Source organism: Salarias fasciatus, assembly GCF_902148845.1.
Source record: "Salarias fasciatus chromosome 23 unlocalized genomic scaffold, fSalaFa1.1 super_scaffold_20, whole genome shotgun sequence".
Taxonomy (NCBI): domain Eukaryota; kingdom Metazoa; phylum Chordata; class Actinopteri; order Blenniiformes; family Blenniidae; genus Salarias; species Salarias fasciatus.
Window position 1 is genome coordinate 6404534 of NW_021941230.1, and position 15869 is coordinate 6420402.

Genomic DNA, 15869 nt, shown 5'->3' on the forward strand with positions numbered 1-15869 from the left:
GCATTTTTATCATTTACATGAAGACTGAGTTAGAGCACTTTCAAAAAGCTGCGTTTTCACTTGGTTCCATGGAGAAGGAATAAAAGACTTTCAAAAACCTTACCCCAAGCCTCATCCCAAAAAACTTACCCCATTTCCAGGAAGACAGAGTTGAAACTTCCTTAAAAAGTTCTACATTTTCAAAAAGTTGCCCTTTCTGATCCTCAAAACTTAACGAAACTCTTTCACTTGAAAACATTGTCGTGTAAATCACAGGACGCAAGAGAGCGTGGGATCTGAGGGAACCTTTCTTGTTCTGCTGGACCGTCAGCGGCGGGCACACCACCTTCATGGCAAGGCCGTAGGTGCCGCGGAACGAGTGGCTGTCTCTGATGATGAAGGCACCGGGCTCCCGGTCCTTCAACAGGTTGATGGCTGAAAAGAGTATGAGACGATGAGGGATGGGTAAGAAGAAAGTTATTTGAGGCGTCCTTGTCTCACCTTGTTCTCTGGAGATGTCCGGTTTGTACCAGAACCTGGAGGTGTCCTGCACAAACGTTACATTCATTTTGATGTCCGGATACCCATCTGTAGGGACAGAAACCGACAAGTTACCTCCAGCAAGTCCAAACGCGGGTCTCGCCCTCCGGGTGCTCACCATAAATGGACTTGGAGACGTCCGGCAACGCGCCGGACAGGTTGGGTGTGCTTCCGCAAAGCATGAATTGGAGCAGATGGGGTGAGCTGTAAAGCAGGACTGGCTTTTGAGCACGAGAGGGCAACAGAGACTAAAAATGTTAATCTATCTACAAGGAAGCCATGCTCTGTACATGACAGGGACTTGAACTTTCCAGACTCTGACCTGATCCTCCCTGCTGATGAGGCTTCAGGCCCAGCGCCAACAGAGGAATCTTGGCCAAACCCGGAGGGGAGTGAGCTGCAAAGAAAGTATCACTGAGGCATGACAACATGCAATGTGCCAAAGATGACTGATGCAAACATTTTAAATCTTATTTATTCCAAATGTGTTCATGAAGTCCATTTTTGGGCCAAGATGTACCCTCAATTTTACACCGCTGATGTATCTAATGGTGAAACACATCGGGTATTTGCATTCCTCACTGGGTTAAATTCAAGCTGCAGAACAACTGGTGAGAGTCGGACGATGGGACTGCGCTGGCCAGTGATGTGACGGATGAACACATGCCATTCGAATTAAAAATGATGGGTTTTTTGGGGTTCCAGCTGAAAAAGAGACGGATGACGTGGATTTGGATGCTTCCTCCAATGGGCATGCAGTGACGACCGGAGGGTGAAAATGAATTTCTGTGCGACAGAACAGCTTCTTACTGCAACGGTTCAGGACTGACTGCAGGGAGATGGGAGGGAGACAAAAGGCTGCTTTTCCAAAGATGTGCCACACGGGGGTGTGCAAACTGAAGCTCGGGCAAGAGTGACGACAATTGGTGACAGAAAGACTTATAATGCAGAAGTGTTCACAAATAAACAATTGGCTTTATGCAGTTCTGTTGGATTTTTTAGAAAGTCTCCACCATTGAGTCTGTCTCTGCAGGATTCTTCCTGTTCAAAGGGGGTTTTTCCTTTCCACCGACTCCTCTGCTTGATTATGTCTAATTGTTGGGTTTTTCCTCTCCTCAAGTGTCTTGAAAGAACTGTGCTGTATTTGGCGTTTGTCTTTTTTGAGCTGACCATGAGGAACGTGTTGCTTTTTTGGGGAATTCAACCTGTATTAAAGCCATATTTTTCCAAGGAAAATTCTCTCTCAGTCACTTAAAAAGGTAAAAAAAAAAAAAAAAAAAAAAAAAAAACCCAAAAGTGAGCAAATTTGCATTCAGATCTTGACGACGCACATTACATCTTAACCCTGGCGCCATTCGGGACTTATTTTCCAGATACGCGTCACTTCTCTGCTTTGCTTTGGTGACTGTGTAAGCTCCTGGATTCAGAGAAGATCACTTCTTAAAATGGCCCGCCCCATGCAAATCTCTCAAATGCTTTGATACTACTTTATGTGACAGAACAAACAGATCAAAAACTCCAAACGTTTCACGGTTCTCTCTTCAGCAGCGATGGAGGGAACCTTCTGGTACGTGCTACTCCTGCTGAGCTTGTCTCAGATATTTGGCAAGTATGTTTTCGTCGACGAAAGGAAGACCTGGCCCTACGCTCAGCGGCACTGTTGGCTCTTCTACACGGACCTGGCTGCCCCCGGCAACAAACATGAGATGAACAAACTGCGTCAGGAAAACCCGGGCACCGAGAGGAAATTGAGCTGGATCGGTCTGATGCAATCACCCAAGAACTCGACGGTTTGGATGTGGTCAGGAGGAGGAAAGGTGATAGAACATTTCTGGGCAGAGTATGAACCAGACATTGACCTTCACAAAAAAGGCGGTGCTATCCTCGGACCATCGTGGTATGATCTTAAAGAAAACTATCGCCTCCCTTTCTTCTGCTACCGTGCCATCGTGGTGAGGGAGAAGAAGACCTGGGAGGAAGCTCTGGACCACTGCAGGGAGCACCACCGCGACCTGGCCAGCGTGGCGTCTGACACCGAGATGCTGCTCATGCAGGGGGAGCTGAGGAAATCCTGCACCACTGAACGGGTCTGGATTGGTCTGCATTTCCTCCCCGACAGGTGGCTGTGGGTGGACCAGCAGCCTCTGGGCTACCGGGCCTGGGGCGGCAAGGAGACGGAGGCGTGCCCAGCGGGCCGCTGTGCAGCCATACAGCTGCCAATGGGCAAGACGCAACGAGGGGAAGCCTTCAGTAACTGTTCAAACGTTCCACCGAACCCTGAACCACTCGCTAACTGGGTACCTCTGAACTGCAGAGAGAGACTGCACTTCATCTGCGACTGAGGTCAATTAGAAACTGTTTTCAGCAAATGTTAATGTCCTTTCTGTCATTTTCATTTGGAAGCACCCCCCCCCCCCCGCGACCAACCCCCGCCCGATGTGGAGGCAGTGTGAACCGACACATGTTGAAGTAAGGAGTCTGTGGAGATACGGGGAAGCCGGGGGTCGGCGGGGAACTCTCACCACCACCAGCAAAGGTGGGGCTGCTGGCGAGTCGGTCTGCCTCGCTGTCTTCGAACGCCTCCCGGTAGCTGTGCACCGCACCCTGGAGAAGAAACCAAGGACTGAATATTTACAGATACAGCAGACATACAGTCCGATTTGGCAAAATGTTTTCTTTAAAATATTGTTGAATATTGTTAGAATGAAATAGTTGAGTATAATTCAAACTCAATACAAAAACTTTGTGCTTGATTTCAGACGAGCTTCAGATTTGCTTTTAAACTACTTTCAAGTGTGATTTTAGACATAATCTTCAAAAACACAACATATAAAATGACACAGCTTCAGTGGTCTGAAAGATATGAAATAGTGCCACGCTTTCTGTATTTGAAGGTTTCCAGCAATAAATGTGTTGTAAAAATCACTATGTGTCACGTCGCACTTTTTTTTTTTTTTTTTCCCCAAAAAGGCTTCAGGCTGATGGTGGGATCCCGAAGGTCAAGTTACTGGATCATTTGCAAAGAAATGGAAATTTTCTGTGGGATCATTTACATGGTGAGGAGGTACGATCTTAATGAAGAGGATAGTGACAGTTTATGAGGTTTAACTAAATTTGTCCCAGCTGCTTGTAAATTCCTTTTGTTTCATTTTTTACTCTTACTGATTTTAGCAAATACTGACAGATGAAAAACAAAAAACTGACAATTTGTGTTTCTGTCAATGAATGAATGAGGGAGACAATAATACATAAAAAATTTGAATGTCATGAAGCAAAAAACAGATAAAATTTTAATTTCTATTCTGTGTTATTTGATATTCAAATTTATGTTTATTCTTTGTGGAGCAAGACTTGAAGGAAATTTCCTTTTGTGATTAAGAAAGCATTTATATTCTACTTTAAAATGTCAAAATTGTCTAATAAAAGCTGTAAAAGGAAGATGAAACCATTAAAATCAGCTACAAAAACAGATGACAATGTGATGAAATGTTCAACATCTGAAATTGTGACTGAAATTTCAGAAAAGCAGCATCAGAGAGTTTTATGATATGCAATACTGCATATATGAAGCTTTAGACTCTGTGTCGGCTTCATTTTAAAGGTGAAGCGTGTTTTGTGGATCCTCGTAAATTTGATTTGGTGGAAAATCACAAAGATGGCACTTCCTGTTTCAAAGTTGCAGATCACTGGTGTAGTACAAGTCCAAGTGATTTTATGAACCAACACCTACTGAGCTACAGTTGCTCAAACAAAAAACCTGCTCCGGTCATCCCCGGCCTCCTCTGCCTCTCTGGGTCGTCCTCCCGGATTCATCGCCAGATTGTTGGCAAAGTCTGCTGAGTGCACGGCCGCCGTGGAATCATGGCCGCTCTGGTAATGGCCCTCGCTCATGGTGCGGCGTCTGTCCGTCTCCGAATAAGCTCCAACCCGCTGCCGTTATCTTAAGGAAACCGTCAGGAGCTGTGAATCAGGCTGACTTGCGGATATGACAAGAGTTAGGAGTGTTTTCCTTCGCAAACAGGCTAAATCAAGCTCTCTGCTGAGAGGATAATCACAGATCGCCGACGTCACCCATGAACTTTGAGCACTTTCATTTTTATGATCGACCTCGGCTTGTCATACATGGGTTTAGAAATCTAGCACTGCCAGCTTTATATGCCAGCTTTAAATAAAGGCAGCAGCAGGAGGAGACTCAGTCTCGTCCTGCTGCTAATATTAAAATCTGTTCGGACAGTAAAAGGCTACAATCATAAAATATTGCATGCCCCAGCTGTCGAACAGGACAAGGGGGAAAAAAAAAGAAGAAAAAAAAAAAAAGAAATCTAGCACTGGGAGGAGATGGAGTGCAAACCAAAACAAGCAGGTGAAAGCAGCAGGGAAAAAAAGAGGTGTTGTCTTTTTCTGTTCAGAAATAAAATGGATTTAATTGAACTTTTAAATGTCAAATATGATATCCATCAAATGAAAATGCAAAAACAATGCGTTTTGTCATGTAAACAGTGTCTTATTTTAGTTCAAAACAGGCCAATTTCATACTGAGTGAGTAAAATACTGTTTGTAAATTTAAATTTAGGAGTCTTCTGCTGATGAAAATGTATATTTTTGCAAAATCAAACAGTTATTGTAATAAAATGGCTGTGATCTCAACATAAAGGCAAAGTCATGAGTGTGACAGCTGTTGCATTTTGGGTATTTTACAAACAGCCTGACTTTGATGCGGGTTTTCTAACAACAAGGTGGATATTTTTCATGTTTCAGGTCTGGAAATGAGAAAAAAACAGTTTCCTTTGAAACTTTTCTGCTTGGTATCAGATTGGAGCCTCTTGCGGGCCAATTTTTGGCAGGCCCCTATATGAATATATCGACATCGAGCTGATTTTACTGTCTTTTCTTGAGTGTTAAACACACTGGTTGCTCTCATAATCCCTCAAAGCTTGTTCCAGACAGACTGAAAACCAGATATTCGGTCTTGTCCTTGACTCAGAAAAGAAATGCCATGTCAGGCACTTTCAGGCCAGAAAACATCTACTCCGTTTTGTTTTGTTTGTTTTGTTTAGTTTATTTGTTTCTTTCGTTTGAAACAACACAAAGACAAAAAACAAAAAAAGATGAAAATACATCAATGTCAGTCTAGACATCAAACAAACGAAAGAAAAGAAGCAGAAAGAAGAACAATCTTATTATATCTGCCCCTTTACATACAGTATTTGAACTAATACAAATTAACAATACTCAAAAACTCATATTCATTAAATCAAAAAATGTTTTTCACCCGCAACAACTTAGTTTTCATTTTCATATTTTTCCAATGTGGACTTTTTATGTGTTCCTTAAATGTCATAATTGTTTTACACTCTTTGATTTCCTGTTTCAGAGCATTCCACAAGTTCACTCCTTTTACCACAATGCTTCTTTCTTTGATTTTGGTTCTGAATCTGGGTTTTTTGAACACGTCTATTCCTTTAAGATTGTATATACTGGTTCTTATTTCGAATATATTCTGAAGGTTTACAAGCCATAAATTCCACTTTGCATTATACATTATTTTTAGGATGCTTAAATCAATAATATCAGGAAATTTCAAAACTTTCAGTTTAATAAATAATGGATTAGACGGCTCTCCATAATGACTATTTGTAATCATCCTTATAGCCCTTTTTTGTAGTATGAATATTGTCTGTAAGTAAGTTTTACATGTCGTACCCCACACTTCAACACAATACATGAGATAAGGTAAAATCATAGTGTCAATGTTAATAAAGCACAACTGTTCAGAAAAAAACTTGACTCCATGTAACACAGAAATGGCTTTCCCAATTTTCCCTTTGGTGTAATTAATGTGAGATTTCCACTTGAGATCGTCATCAATCATCACTCCTAAGAATTTTGTTTCTGTTACACGATGAATTTCAACTCCATCTATTTCGAGTTTTACTTTCACTTTTTCCTTTTTATTATTAAACAACATAAAATTTGTTTTTTTGGCATTTAGGATCAATCCGTTTAAATCAAACCAGTGTTTTATTACTTTCAATTCTTCAGTCACTACTTTTGTGATTTCTTGTACGCTTTTACTTGAATGAAATAATGTGGTATCATCTGCGAATAGAATTTTCCCAAGGTTGACACTTTAGCAAAATCATTCATGTACAAAATGAATAACTTTGGCCCAAGTATCGAACCTTGGGGCACACCACATTTAATTTGCCATCATTCAGATTTAGTGTCATTTATATGTACATATTGGTTTCTGTTTTCCAAATAACTTGAGAGCCAATGGTGAGCTACTACTAGCTTTTTTTAGTAATTTTGAATGATTGATGACGTCAAAAGCTTTTTGTAAATCAATGAAAATACTTAAAAAATAATTATTGTTATCGATCTCTGTTGCAATTTTTTCTGTGAATTCCATTATTGCCAGTGCTGTGGAATGATTCGCCCGAAAACCATATTGAGTATTATCCAAAATACTTTGTTTCTGTAAGAACTTGTCAAGTCTTGTTGAAAATACCTCCTCCAATATTTTTGAAAACTGTGGAAGTACTGAGATTGGACGATAGTTAGAGAAGTTGTGTTTATCGCCACTTTTATACAAGGGTATGACTTTGGCCAATTTCATTTTATCAGGGAAAACTCCCATGGTTAATGATAGACTACAAATGTAAGTGGCTCAATTAGAAATTCAATTATACTTTTCACAATGATCATATCCAACCCCTTACCATCAGTCGACCTCTTATTTCCAAAGTTTTGTACAATCTTTCAGATTTCCTCCTTTCCCACCTTTTCAAGAAAAATACTGTTCATGTGATTATTTATTAAATTTTCATCTATATTAGAATTTTTTGAAAAATTCGCTGTGAGATTTGGTCCCACATTAGCAAAGTATTCACAAAATTGATTTGTCATTTCTTTTTCATCATATATTTCGATATTTTCCTTCACAAAGTACTTTCACAAAGCACCCGTTTGATCCCGGGTGTAGGACGCCACCACTGCATCCACTTTTTTGACCCGTGGTCGTGAGCTCCCCGAACTCAACTCCCGATGCCGGTTTTTCCAAAGCAGACGGGCATCCGGTTGCCGATCTGTTCATCCAGCAACTTGGCGGTGGACCGGGCCCCGGTCAGGACGATAGATCGCCGTGTCGCTGATCTCCAGTCGTATTTTCGTTGCTCTGACAGCTTCTGGTTCATGTTTTGAGTCGGTTTCACTTTCCTGCCCATCTCGCTTTGATTGAAAAATCCCCTCTGAGCTGAAGTTATAGGAAACATGTCCGTGGGTAAAAGTGCCAGAAGGAGTTGGATTGAATCAGATCAAACCGCTGGTTACCTTACGGCAAGGTGATGTTTGTGTTTTCCCTCGCTAAATGTGCCACGGAAACAGAGGACGACAGTGTGAAGGTAATCTGATGTGTCGTGCATATTTGTGCATTTGAACACCATCTGCAGCCATGAGAACCTCACACTTCACCTCATCGTGCCAATTCATATGACTTCTTCATATGATGATTTACACTGATTGGGTGAAGCTGATAGAAAATACAGAATGTGACTTTAATGGAATCACAGTTTGCCTAAAACATAAACCTGGAATGAACAGTTACTTTTATTACGTTGAAATTTTAAATTTTACATATATTTTGTACGTATTTTGTGTCTGTTATTGCAGAAATTATGCTATTGATGCTTCTGGAGATTGCATCTATCTATCAATCCCTCTCTCTCTAGCTCTGTATCTCCATCTATAGCGCTATACCAATGTCTAAAGATGTCATCTCTATCGCACTACATCTACCAAGAGCTCTATCCATCCATCCAAAGTACTACATCGAGAGCTCTCTATAGATCTATCTATAGCACGATATCTATCTTGACTAGGGCAATCTATCAATCTAAAGCACTATATCTATCTAGGGCTCTCCATCAATCTATCTATACCACTATATCTATCTAGAGCAATCTAGATAGCACTAAATCTATCTAGAACAGGGCTCTATACCACTATATCTATCTAGAGCTCTATATAGACCTATCTATCCCACTATATCTATCTAGATTTCTATATACACCTATCTATAGCACTATATCTATCTCGAGCTCTATATAGAACTATCTCTGTCACTATATCAAGAGCTCTCTATAGAAATCTATGGCACTATATCTATCTAGAGCTCTATAGACCTATCCATGGCACTATATCTATCCAGAGCTCTCTATAGACCTATCTATGGCACTATATCTATCTAGAGCTCTATATCGATCTATCTATGGCACTATATCTATCAAGACCTCTATAGAGACCTATCTATGGCACTATATCTACCGAGAGCTCTTTATAGACCTATCTATAGCACTATATCTATCTAGAGCTCTATATAGACCTATCTATAGCACTATATCTATCTTGAGCAATCTATCTGTACCACTATATCTATCTAGAGCTCTATATAGACCTATTTATAGAACTATATCTATCGAGAGCTCTCTATAGACCTATCTGTAGCACTATATCTATCTGGAGCTCGATATAGACCTATTAATAGCACTATATCTATCTAGACCTCTAAATAGACCTATTTATAGCACTATATTTAACTAGAGCAATCTGTCTATACCACTATATCTATTAAACATTATATATAGACCTTTCTATAGCACTATATCTATCTAGAGCTCTCGATAGACCTATCTATAGCACGATATCTATCTAGAGCTATCTATAGACCTATCTATAGCACTATATCTATCGAGAGCTCTCTATCGACCTATCTGTGGAGGAGGGGTGTGGTTTGTTTTCGGGTGCAGGAGCGAGGGAGGCGGGGAAGCGGCTCAGGGAGCCAGTGTCCAAGGTGCAGCAGGTGCTGGCAATTGATTTGATTACTCTCTCCTGCTTGAAGTCGTGTGCTGGACCGGGCGGAAGAGAGAGAGAGGAGCAGAGCTGAACTGACAGCAGCAGACTGGAGAGGCCAGCGGACGCAAGCCTGAAAAGGCTGAAGACTGGGACGACCAGGATCGAGGTCTGCACGGTGTGGCGGTGGCGGCTAGAGAAGCCTGCCAAATTGAGGTGTGGGGATTGGGCCCACTGATGGACAATAAAGGAAGTTCAAACTCACTGGCTGTGGTTCCACCTGTGTCTGGCCAACCCGTGGTTTCACTTGTGTGCTACATTGGCGCCCAACGTGGGGCCTAGATAGACCCAGGGGAGATGTCCGAACCACAGCCCGTCCAGCCGGTGGCCCTCCTGGCTCAGATGGTGGAGGAATTGGCGAGGATGCACCAGGAGCAGGCGAACGCCAACCGGCAGCAGCTGGGGGCCCTCCATGACCAAGCCGGCAAGCAGATGCAGGTGCTGGAGAAGCTACTGGCTCAGCCCGGCCCGGCACCAGCTCCGTCGGCGCCGCTCCCCCTCACCAGCCTGTCCCTGCATAAGATGGGCCCAGAATATGACCCACAAACTTTTTTGGATATGTTCGAAAGGACGGCGGGGGCATGGGGCTGGCCGGTGGGGGAGTGGGCTGTGCGACTGCTCCCCCTGCTGTCGGGAGAAGCCCAGACTGCAGCACTCAGCCTACCGGCATCCACGAGAGGCTATCCGGAGGTGCGGAGGGCCATCCTGTACAGGATGGGCCATTCTCCTGAGGACCACCGGTGCAGGTTCCGAAGCCTCAAGCTGGGTCCGGGGGGCCGGCCCTTCGTGTATGCCCAGCAGCTGAAGGATGCGGCTGCTCGATGGCTGCAGCCAGGCGGGTCCGCCGAGGAGAACCGCATGCTGGAGCAGGTCGTGGTGGAGCAGTTCATGGAGGGGCTCCCCGCCAGGACGTCCAAGTGGGTGCAGTGTCACTGCCCGAGGAACATCGATGCAGCCGTCGCCCTGGCTGAGGATCATCTGGCTGTCTACTCTGGGGTCCCTGCGGCCGAGGAGCGGACCCCAGCCCCCCCTCATCCAACCCCGGCGCCCCGGAAAAACCCCCCGCTGGCTCACCACCGCATTAAAGCGCCTGCTGTGGAGGCTCCACAGGTCCCGGCCGCTACGGACGCAGGCTCCCTCCCGCAGGGGGCTGCTCAGACGCCAGGGCAGGAGTGTTGGAGGTGTGGACGACCCGGACACTTCCGTAATGAGTGTCCGCTCATGGAGGTCGGTCAAGTGATCCGGGTCGCTGGTTCTCCGACACCCTCCCCCTGTCAAGGAGGGACATACAGCATTCCGGTGAGGATTCAGGTGGGTATACACCAGGCGATTGTGGATTCTGGCTGTCAGCAGTCAATGATTCACCAGAACCTGGCAGGGGCGTTGGGGGTGGATATACAGTGTGTGCATGGGGATGTTGACAGATACCCCGTTGTGCCAGTGCAAATCAGACATAGGGGTGAAACGCATAGAGTAAAGACCGCGGTTAGCTCCCGCCTCGCACACCCCATGATTGTGGGTACTGATTGGCAGGGGTTTCATGGGTTAATAGGGGTGTGCTTGCGACAGGATAGGGCGGGTCATATGTGTGCCGTGTTCAGTGGTGACGCGAGGTCGTCCAACGCTGTTGACAGGGAGGGGGAATCAGTAGAGCCTCCCCCCACGGCCACGCAGGTTCCCGAGCTGCAGTCCATGGAAGATTTTCCACTGGAACAGTCTCGTGATGATACTCTACGCTCTGACTTTGACCAAGTGATAAAGATGGATGGCCACATGGTGCGCCCTGACGTGGCACAAACGTATCACTATTTCTCATTGATTAGAGATAGGTTGTACAAAGTGAGTCGTGACACTCGCACAGGTGAGGATACCACCCAGTTGTTGGTGCCGGGGAGCCATCGGGAAAGCCTTTTCCAGGCGGCGCATTACAATCCGATGGCTGGTCACATGGGGTATGACAAAACACTCAACCGGATAATGGCCCGCTTCTACTGGCCTGGCATTCGGGGTGATGTGCGGCAGTGGTGTGCCTCTTGCCCTGAATGTCAGTTGGTTAACCATCCAGCCATCCCAAAGGCCCCTTTGTGCCCTTTGCCATTAATTGAGGTCCTATTCGAACGGATTGTCATGGACCTCATCGGGTCATTTCCCCGGAGCACTCGGGGATATCGCTTTGTGCTGGTTCTGGTGGACTACACAACGCGGTATCCTGAGGTAGTGCCACTGCGCACCATCTCTGCAAAGAGTGTGGCGCAGGCCCTGTTTCAGGTCATCTCCCGAGTTGGAATCACAAAAGAGATTCTAACTGACCAGGGCACTTCTTTCATGTCACGGACACTGAGGGAGCTGTATGGATTACTGGGCATCAAGTCTGTTCGGACAAGCCTGTACCACCCGCAAACCGACGGCCTCGTCGAGCGTCTGAATAGGACTCTGAAGTCCATGATCCATAAGTTCATCCACGATGACTGTCATAATTGGGATAAATGGCTTGACCCTCTGTTGTTTGCAGTGCGGGAGGTGCCCTAGGCCTCCACGGGATTTTCTCCCTTCGAGCTGTTGTTCGGCAGAAAACCCTGGGGCGTCTTGGACATGGTTAAGGAAAACTGGGAGGAGGGTCCGAGCCCCAGCTAGAGCGAGGTTCAGTACGTCCTGGACCTGAGAGCGAAACTCCACACACTGGGTCGGTTGTCACGGGAGAATTTGCTCAAGGCCCAGGAGCGTCAACAACCGCTGTACAACAGAGGGGCTAAGCTGAGACAATTTTCACCGGGAGACAAAGTGCTTGTGTTACTCCCCTCGTCCAACTCGAAGTTACTCGCCAGGTGGCAAGGGTCGTTTGTGGCCACACGACGAGTGGGGGAGGTTGACTATGAGGTGGAGCATGCTGATAGGGGAGGAGCAACGCAGATTTACCACCTCAACCTCCTTAAAACATGGAGAGAGGCGGAGTCCGTAGCTCTGGTGACGGCGGTTCATGAGAGAGATGAGCTGGGGCCTGAGGTTCCAAATTCCACTGTTCCAGCCTCGCTCCCTTGTGATGACCATCTCTCGCCGTCCCAGAGGGCTGATGTTGGCGCGTTGCAACAGCAGTTTGCTGATGTGTTCTCTCCCCTACCAGGATGTACAAACCTCATAGAACACCACATCGAGACTCTCCCCAGTGCGACTGTATGTTCCCATCCGTACCGACTGCCTGAACATAAAAGAAAAATTGTTCGGCAACAATTAGAGGCCATGTTGGAGATGGGAGTAATAGAAGAGTCCAGTGCCTGGTGTAGTCCCATTGTTCTGGTGATGAAGAAGGATGGGACTGTACGCTTCTGTGTGGACTACCGCAAGGTGAATGATGTGTCACGATTTGATGCCTACCCAATGCCCCGGGTCGACGAACTCCTGGACCGGCAAGGCACTGCTCACTTTTTCACGACACTGGATTTGACTAAGGGCTACTGGCAGATTCCCTTGTTACCAGAGTCACGGGAAAAATTGGCTTTCTCCACCCCGTACGGTTTGCACCAATTCGGCAGACTTTAGTTCGGGTTGTTCGGGGCCCCAGCCACGTTGTAACGTCTCATGGACCAGGTCCTGCGCCCGCATGCTGCATATGCTGCAGCCTACTTGGATGACGTTATCATCCACAGTGATAGCTGGGCGGAGCATGTGCGGCAGGTGTCTGCGGTACTCCGGTCGCTGAGACAGGCGGGGCTCACGGCCAACCCGAAGAAGTGTGCAGTTGGACGGACGGAGGTACGGTACCTGGGGCACCTCTTGGGCAGCGGACAGGTACGTCCACAGATAGACAAGACAGCTGCGATTGCAGCCTGCCCGCGGCCCAAGTCCAAGAAGGAGGTGAGGCAGTTCTTGGGGCTGGTTGGGTACTATCGGCGGTTCGTCCCTGGCTTCGCAGACCTGGCCAGCCCCCTGACTGACCTGACCCGAAAGGGTGCCTCAGATCCGGTCCGGTGGACGGAGCAGTGGCAGATGGCATTTGAGCAGGTGAAACAGGCCCTCTGTTGGAAGCCGCTGCTCAACACGCCTAACTTTTCTCTCCACTTCATCCTGCAGACCGATGCTTCCGACAGGGGTGTGGGGGCGGTGCTGTCCCAGCGGGTGCGGGGCTTCGACCGCCCCATCCTTTACATCAGCCGGAAGCTCTCTGAGAGGGAATCGCGGTACAGCACCATAGAAAAGGAGTGTCTGGCCATCCGGTGGGCGGTCTGGGCGCTTCGCTACTACCTGCTGGGACGGGCCTTCACCCTCTGTTCAGACCACGCCCCGCTCCAATGGCTCCACCAATGCCCGGATCATGCGGTGGTATCTGGCGTTGCAGCCCTTTAAGTTCAGGGTGGTCCACAGACCGGGGACACAAATGGCGGTGCCCGATTTCCTTTCTCGCCCTCCAGGGGGGAGGTGGGGGGAGTAGAGTCGGCCGGGTGTCCCCCCGACCTCAGTCGGGCGGTGGGGGTATGTGGAGGAGGGGCATGGTTTGCTCTCGGCTGCAGGAGAGAGGGAGGCGGGGAAGCGTCTCAGGGAGCCAGTGTCCAAGGTGCAGCAGGTGCTGGCAATTGATTTGATAACTCTCTCCTGCTTGAAGCAGTGTGCTGGACCGGGCGGAGGAGAGAGAGAGAGGAGCAGAGCTGAACTGACAGCAGCAGACTGGAGAGGCCAGCAGACACAAGCCTGAAAAGGCTGAAGACTGGGATGACCAGGATCGAGGTCTGCACGGTGTGGCGGCGGCAGCTAGAGAAGCCTGTCGAATTGAGGGGTGGGGATTGGGCCCACTGATGGACAATAAAGGAAGTTCAAACTCACTGGCTGTGGTTCCACCTGTGTCTGGCCGACCCGCAGTGGCACTTGTGTGCTACAGTATCTATAGCACGATATCTATCTGGAGCTCTCTATTGATCTATAACTATCGAGAACGCTCTGTCCCTCTATCATTCTCTCCAAAGTTACTGTCAATAAGATCGATAACATTTCTGATCTGCAAAGTTTTCCTGACGCGGCTTTAAACAGTCTGGAGTGACGTCGTGAGAAACTTCACCATCCAATACACAAAATCAAGTTTTCCCATCAGTCTTCATGCCTTGGACTGGGCAGAGGGCTTTAAAGGGAACAACAAACTGGCATGATTCCTACTTTTAGCATTATCTGAAACTGTGAGGAGGGGAAGACGGATCCAGACTGTGATGGTAGCCCGCCGTGGTGGTTCAGATGTTCTCCAGGTGAACCCGCGGTCACACGTGGAGGTGAAGAGGGTTTGGTTTTCCAGCCAGCTTTTCCTCATTCCCCTCCTACCAAACACCTGCTTTTATCGCCCAACGCTCTTTAAAGTAACTCCCTCAAGCTGCTGCTCCACGTCGGAGACGGAAGGACTTTCACCACAATGAATGATCTGTATTGCTTTAATGTCTTGTTTTTTTTTTTTTTCTTCTTCTTCTTCTCTCCTTAAGAACAGGTAAGCCATGACAATATAATGTAAATGAGAAGCGCAAACAGAAATCCGAGACCCTTTTTTCAGTACATCCATGAGTAGCAACATTCACACGACATTCAGATCCCACCCCAACAGAGAGTCGGTCCGTCTTTTCCGCTTTCTCTCACTGCGACAGGGTGACGCTCGCCTCAAAGCTGACGGGTACAACGCATTTCGGGTTTTTTTGTTTGTTTTTCTCTCTCTGAATGGAAGCAGTCCGTTTTTCAGTGCACTGTATCTCTCCGGCCCCGTTTACACAACGTTTCAGGCGAAAACGCATTCGGGCGTTTAGAAAGACGACTTTTTTTTGCGATGAAACCAAGATCGCAGACAGTTGGATCCTTTAACAGTGGCTCTTGATTATAAAAAAAGGAACGAAAACTTCATGCAAGCGCAGCCGAAACTTTCCCCACCATTTCCACGGAGACGGCGCATTTTCGAAAAGTTCCACGGACAAACGACGGATGGGATGAGTCTCAACTACAAAACTACCAATATGGATTTAAAAAACTAGATCACTGCCGCCATCTTTGTTATCGTCCGACGTCCCTGCGGTGCAGTAGCAGCATTTCCTGTTTTCGCCCGTTTCCATGGTGACGGAGTCGGGGAAAAACTCGCACCCCCTCACAATTTTTTATTTTTTTCCAAAAGTGTTTTCAACTCCAAATCGCCGCCGCGTAAAAAAAAACGGGGCCGTCAGCTTTCGAGAAAGCGCCACCATACATTCCGACAATGGAGAACTTAAAACAATAAATAAGAATAAATAAAGACTTGGAGGCTCTTATTTTGAAACCGAGCATTTCTCAAGCCGTCCTTTGGGCATGTTCTCTCTTGATGCTATATTTTTTGATTAACAATAAAATAAAAATGAAAAAAAAAAGCAACATGCAGCCTGTTTAGCATAGATGTTTGAATCTTTGGCAAAAAAAAAAAAAAAATCATGGGTGCTGTTTTTTCATAT

At 46.5% G+C, this 15869-nt stretch overlaps 1 protein-coding gene across 1 annotated transcript in view; it reads right to left on the minus strand.

Annotated features, from left to right (window-relative positions):
• LOC115383610 (tensin-like) overlaps window positions 1–4410 on the minus strand; it is a 30676-nt gene extending 26266 nt beyond the window's left edge. The window contains exons 1-2 of the mRNA XM_030085742.1: window positions 4306–4410; window positions 2979–3123 (exon numbers count right to left, since the gene is read on the minus strand). Of these exons, the coding sequence (XP_029941602.1) occupies window positions 2979–3123; window positions 4306–4410 (250 nt within the window). The remainder of the gene's footprint in view (window positions 1–2978; window positions 3124–4305) is intronic.
• Window positions 4411–15869: the final 11459 nt, after the last annotated feature.